The following is a 6413-nucleotide window of genomic DNA, read 5'->3' as shown; positions in this document are numbered from 1 at the left end:
AGACCTAAAACCATAAAAACCCTAGAAGAAAACCTAGGAAATACCATTCAGGAGCTAGCCATGGGCAAAGACTTCATGACTAAAACACCAAAAGCAATGGCAACAAAAGCCAAAACTGACAAATGGGATCTAATTAAACTAAAGAACTTCTGCACAGCAGAAGAAACTATCATCAGAGTGAACAGACAATCTACAGAATGGGAGAAAATTTTTGCAATCTACCCATCTGACAAAGGGCTAATATCCAGAATCTTAAGAACTTAAACAAATGTACAAGAAAAAAACAAACAACCCCATCCAAAAGTGGGCAAAGGATATGAACAGACACTTCTCAAACAAGACATTGATGTTGGCCAGGCTGGTCTCGAACTCCTAACCTCAAGTCATCCGCTTGCCTCAGCCTCCCAAAGTGCTGGGATTACAGGTGTGACCTACAACGCCTGGCCAGATTTTTAAAATGTAAAACAGAAGTTAAAGTGATATATAATATAAATTGGACTTAGCTAGAATTTAAATCTTCTGCTCTTCAAAAGACACTGTTAAGAAAATAAAAATACAAGCCTAGACTTGGAAAAATGTTTGCAAAACATGTATCTATTAAAAGACTTGTATCCAGAATATGTAAAGAACTCTCAAAACTCAATGATAAGAAAAAGAAACAACTCAATAAAAAATATGCAAAAGATATGAATAAACACTTAACTAATGAAGATATATAGATGGCAAACAAAAACATGAAAATATGCTCAATATTATTAGTTATTGGAAAAACAAATTAAAACCATAAAAGACTTAATACCACTACATGCCTATTAGTATGACAAAAATTAAACAGACTGACCACACCAAGTACTGGTGAAGATGCTGGTGAACTGGCACTCTCATACACTACTGGTAGGAAGGTAAAATGGTGCAACCACTTTGGAAAACAGCGTAACGGTTTCTTTAAAATTTAAACATGTACCTACAATATAATTTAGTCATCTCATTCTTAGGTTTTTATCCAAAAGAAAAGAAAATACACGTCATACAGAGACTTGTCTACAAACATTCACATCAACTTGATTTTTAATAGCCCAAAAGTGCAAACATCTATAGATGTCCATACGTAGATGAATAGATAAATAAATTGTGGCATATTCATATAATGGAATAACTACTCAACAATATAAAGGAATAAACAAGCAATAACATGAATGAATCTCAAAATAATTTTGCTGAGTGAAAGAAGACAGAAAAATAGTCCATATTGTATTATTTTATTTATATAAAATTCTAGGAAATATAACTAATCTACAGTGACAGAAAGCAGATCAGTGGTTGTCTGGGATCAGCAGTGTGAGGGACAGGTGGGATGGCAGAGAGGAATTACAAAAGGCAAGAAGAAACTTTTGAGAGTATTAGATATGCTCACCATCATGATTGCAATGATGGTTTCCCAGGTACAGACATATGTCAAAACTTATCAAATAGCATCTTTTAAATATGTACAGTTTACTGTATATCAGTTATACCTTAATAAGGCTATTACTGTGTGTGTGTGTGTGTGTGTGTGTGTCTGTATCGGTATGTCTCAATTTTATATGGCCACGACTCTTTTCCCTGCTCACCTGTTGCCCCAGTTTGCAGAGCCATGACATATGCAATGAGACAGACCTAGGCGTGATCCTGGCTCCACTGTCATTCTGGCTGTGTGCCCTTCAGTAAATGATTTACACTTTCAGAGCCTTCATTTTTTTCCTTCAAAATGGAGTAGTGCTTGGGATTATATTAGTGAATGTCAAACGCCTTTCACATAGTAGGTTCTTGAAAACTTTAGACCACCAATCACCCCAGAAACTGAACCAGCCATATTTATGATTGCCCCTAAGGCATTAACTTTATTTTTAGCTAAAGACACCAGCATGCAATCGCCTTGAGTCCAAAGGTCCAGGGGGAAAGATGTTGAAATGCTGAGCACTGCCCTGCAGGCCCATCTGCTCTGCATTAGTCAGCCTTCCTCTGTTTATTATTCCATGTGTTAAATCTCCTCCAATTCTTGTGTGAAAAGTTCGGGCGCACAATAACCTCTTTATCACATTTTCAAATTCTGGGCCTGTTCTGGAAAGTTTACACCTTTTTCTTGTTCCCATTGTTTTCATGTGGATTCAGATTTCTGAAAAAGGCATTTGGAGCACTTTGCTGAAAATATTTGTGTGTAAAGCTTGATGAGACAAACATTGCCCAAAAGTGAGAATTAGATGTCAGAGGAATTAAAACTATACCACGTGGGCCATGTGGTACAGCTGTGGCTGTGTGAGGAGAATCTGAGGCTCGGGGTGGTGGTTGAGAGCCTGTGGCTGGGCAACACTCTTAGCCGCTCTCCTTTGGGGAATAAATTAAATAATACTGAAAAGAATAACAGAAACATGCCAATGTTGGAGCAGAGAATAAAAGGGTCACAAAACTCTGTAAAAATAAATGCATCATAACAATATTGCTTACCATTCATTGAGTATTATTTGTGTACCTTGCTTCACTAAGTGCTATTTTATTGAAACCTCACAACACACCTTGAGTTAGGTATAGAATAAGCAAGGGTTCTTTTAGCCATAAGTGACAGGAAGTCCACCTCAAACTGGCTTACCACATAAAGAACTTTTTATTGGATATGTAAGTTTAAAGTGCAGATTTAGTTCTACCTTCAAGTGAGACTTGATCCAGCAGCTCCAAAAGATATTTTCAAAGACTAAGACTCTTTTCCTCTTCTCTCTGCCTTCTTATTAGCTTTCTCTTTGGGCTTCATGGAGTCAGTTCAGATGTCCCAGGTTTCCCATGGTGGCAAAACGGCTGCAGCTTTTCTAGACCTCACATCCTTACAGAGAAAGAGAGAATAAACCCTGAAATTCACTCTCATCCGTCGCAAATGGGTCATGTGTCCATTCCTAAACAGATCACTGTGGTGGGGAGGGGGAGGTGAGTAAGAAAGGTTGATTATATCAAGTCTTTGGAGTAGCGGATGGGGAGGTAGTCCACACCCAGTAACTAGATGTCGGTTCAATCCCAACCAAAGCTGCAGGCTGAGAAATGGGGAGAGGTGGTATCCCAAGGGAAAAAAGGGAAAGGGCTAATTCCAAAAGGGAAATGGATGCTGGGGACACATCCAGTGAACGCCCACTATAGGGTACTCATTCATTCATTCGTTCACTATTTAGAAATTGTCAAACAGTATTTAGGAGCTGGGGCCACATCAGGAAATAAAAAGCGAAAATCTCTATGGTAGATTCTGTTGATGCCCCCACTGTATGTCCCCTTGACACACCTGCAACTGTGTTGGACAGTTCCTATGCACAGGAACTGTGTCTACCTCTCTGCTTCTTGGCCAGAAGGCTTTCTCTGCACGGGGCAAGCTTGCTCAGCCCATGCACAAGTCAGTCTGAATGTACCAGAGATTTAAGCCTCCCTACATTCAACAATGGGCAGGAGTTGGGGACAATACTCCAGTTTTTCTATCTCTAGGTAGGAAATGTATGAGAATTTTAGCTCAACAGGGCTTCTCAGAGGATCTCCAAAGAATTGTCCACAGCACTAATAAGTTTACTAATGCCTCCTTTATTGATTTTACTTTCTATGTTTTTTTCCCCCAGTTCCCTTTCTTATACTCTTCAGGATCATCTCCCAAATGAACAGCCAACCCCATATCCCCTGTCTCAAGGATCAGCTTTCAGTGGAACTCAAACTCAGACCATCGCTGCCTTCATGGGCTTACATTCTGGTGGCAGGAGGAGATGAATAATAAAATAAATGAGCAAACTACGTGATGTTATATTAAGATAGGTGTTGTAGAGGAATATAAAGTAGAGAAGGGGATAGAGTGATGGGGTGGGTATGGGTGCAATCTTAAGGCCTTGAGGAAAACACTACAGGTAAGTCAAGACCTAAAGAAGATGTAAGGTTAAGCTGTGTTAACAGTCAGGTTAGGCTGTATTATGCTAAGATAACAAGTAACTCACAGACAATGATGGCTTAAACGACAGAGGTGTATTTCTCACTGAAACCACATGTTCATTTCAGGTCAGCTGGGACATTGCTCCACATGCATTCATTTAGCAATCAGCTGAAGAAACATAGCTAGTTATTATGGGAGACAGAAAAAAAGGATTCTAGAAGGTCTCATCTCATCAAGCAAAAGTTCAGCCCTAAAGTTATACATATTGTAAGTTCTCAAAACTCATTGTCTAAAACTGGTCATGTGGCCAGGCACAGTGGCTCACTGCTGTAATTTCAGCACTTTGGGAGGCTGAGGCAGGCAGATCACCTAAGGTAAGGAGTTCAAGGCAAGCCCGGCCAACATGGTGAAACCTGATCTCTATTAAAAATACAAAAATTAGCCGGGTGTGCTGGTGTACATCTGTAATCCTAGCTACTTGGGAGGCTGAGGCACAAGAATTGCTTGAACCTGGGAGGCAGATGTTGCAGTGAACTGAGATCCTGTCACTGCACTCCAGCCTGGGCGACAAAGTGAGACTCTGTCAAAAAAAAAAAAAAAGTAAAAAATAAAATAAAACTGGTAATGTGTCCCCACCAATCACACGTGATGAAGGAGGTACAACTTACCAAGTGTCTGGTTGACAGAGAGATAAAAATAATCTGTGGACAGACCTACTAACACCACAGTCCACCCTTCTGGATCACCAAATATTCTGACAAAATATACACACCATCTACTAAGTGGAGAAAAACAACCATATCCAACTCAAAGTCCATGAAGGATAATTTGTCTCCACATCAGATTTGGTTATGATTTACTTGATCCAGAGACCTACAAACTAAAAAGACAAGTTGCCTGAACCCAACATGCAAGACATGAGATCTGGGTTTCAAAAAACAAACAACAAACAAACAAACATGACAAGCCATACTAAAAGGCAAAAACACAGTTTGAGGAAATAGAATAAGCATCAGAACCAGACAAACATCGCATGCCCTCACTCATATGTGGGAGCTTAAAAAGTGTATTTCATGAAGATAGAGAATAGATTGGTAGTTACCAGAGCCTGGGAAGGAGAGAGGGGGCACAGAGAGAGGTTGATCAATAGGTACAAATACACACTTTGATAGGAGAAATAAGACCCAATGTTTAATAGATAATTATGGTGACTATAGTTTACAATAATCTATCGTATATTTCAAAATAGCTAGAAAAGGCCAGGTGTGGTGGCTCACGTCTGTAATCCCAACATTTTGGGAGGCCAAGGCAGAAGGATTGCTTGAGCCTGGGAGTTTGAGACCAGCCTGGGAAACATAGTGAAACTCTGTGTCTACAAAAAAAAAAATTGTAGAAAGTAGCCCGGCATGGTGGTATGCACCTGTAGTCTCAGCTACTCAGGAGGCTAGATGGGAGGATCACTTGAACCTGGGAGTTTGAGACTGCAGTGAGATGTGTTACACCATTGCACTCTAACCTGGGTGACAGAGTGAGACACCATCTATAAAAAGATGTTTAATGTTTTTAAAAAATTGCTAGAAGAGAATAAATGTTTCTAGCATAAGAAAATACAAATATTTAGGATTACAAATGTCTTAATTAGACTTATTTGATCATTACAAATTGTATGAATGTATTAAATTATCACATATATCCCCAAAATATGTACATCTATGTATATATTTTTTAATCTTTTTTTTAAAAAGTGAAGGACAAGAGGTGCCCTGCCATGCCAGGCACCCACCACTGAAGCCTGGGACATACCATCTGCCTACTCACCCATTCCCTCCACAGTACATGCCAGGTGCCCTAAGTCAACTACCCTCCTCCCCTCAAGATAGCACAATATTGGGCTAACCTGCTATGTTCATGGCCACACTGTTGATTGTCCTGCTGCTGATGGTGTGTGATGAGGGGGGTCATCCACTGTATTTTGTATGGCATCTTTTTAAAATCTAAATTCAAGTTTCTGCAAGAACTGATGGGAGACACAGAACCCCAAAAGGAAGATCAAGAGCATTCCGGGTCTGAAACCGAAGAAGACACTTCATTCTCTCCACATCTGAATGATCAGATTCATTCACCAAAAAAGGGTACCTGCTGATGAAGGCCACTGTCCCCACACATAGTCTGTTATTGGTGAATGATGAAAGAAAATTGCTAGCCTCTGTCTTTAGTGACTTGGCTTTGAAATTTACTAAATGACTGAAGAACATTTATACTTGGATTTTAAGTCCAAAAAAAAGAAAAAAGAAAGACAAATACAGACTCAAAGACATTCCCAAACAAAAATTGAGAGAATTTGTTACCAGTAGACTTACCTTGCAAGAAATTTTAAAAGAAGCTCTTCTGATAGAAGAAAATTATATAGGTCAGAAATTCAGATCTACATAAAGAAAGGAACGGCATTAGAGAAGGAACAAGTGAAGGTAAAATATAAAGTTTT

The 6413-nt window shown here is 39.3% G+C and overlaps 1 protein-coding gene and 1 long non-coding RNA gene across 2 annotated transcripts in view; both read right to left on the bottom strand.

Annotated features, from left to right (window-relative positions):
* LOC105541068 (chromosome unknown open reading frame, human C3orf35) overlaps nt 1-2141 on the bottom strand; it is a 17306-nt gene extending 15165 nt beyond the window's left edge. Inside the window, 2 exon segments of the mRNA XM_011981935.1 lie at nt 1915-1939; nt 1941-2141. Of these exon segments, the coding sequence (XP_011837325.1) occupies nt 1915-1939; nt 1941-2141 (226 nt within the window).
* Nucleotides 2142-2622: 481 nt separating this feature from the next.
* Nucleotides 2623-6413, bottom strand: part of LOC105541070 — a 26707-nt gene continuing 22916 nt past the window's right edge. The window contains exon 3 of the long non-coding RNA XR_001006292.1: nt 2623-2854. This is a non-coding gene — a long non-coding RNA (uncharacterized LOC105541070). The remainder of the gene's footprint in view (nt 2855-6413) is intronic.

This window comes from Mandrillus leucophaeus, unplaced genomic scaffold, assembly GCF_000951045.1.
Source record: "Mandrillus leucophaeus isolate KB7577 unplaced genomic scaffold, Mleu.le_1.0 Scaffold231, whole genome shotgun sequence".
NCBI lineage: Eukaryota > Metazoa > Chordata > Mammalia > Primates > Cercopithecidae > Mandrillus > Mandrillus leucophaeus.
The sequence above is the reverse complement of the archived record's forward strand: the minus strand, read 5'-3'. Positions and strand labels throughout refer to the sequence as shown.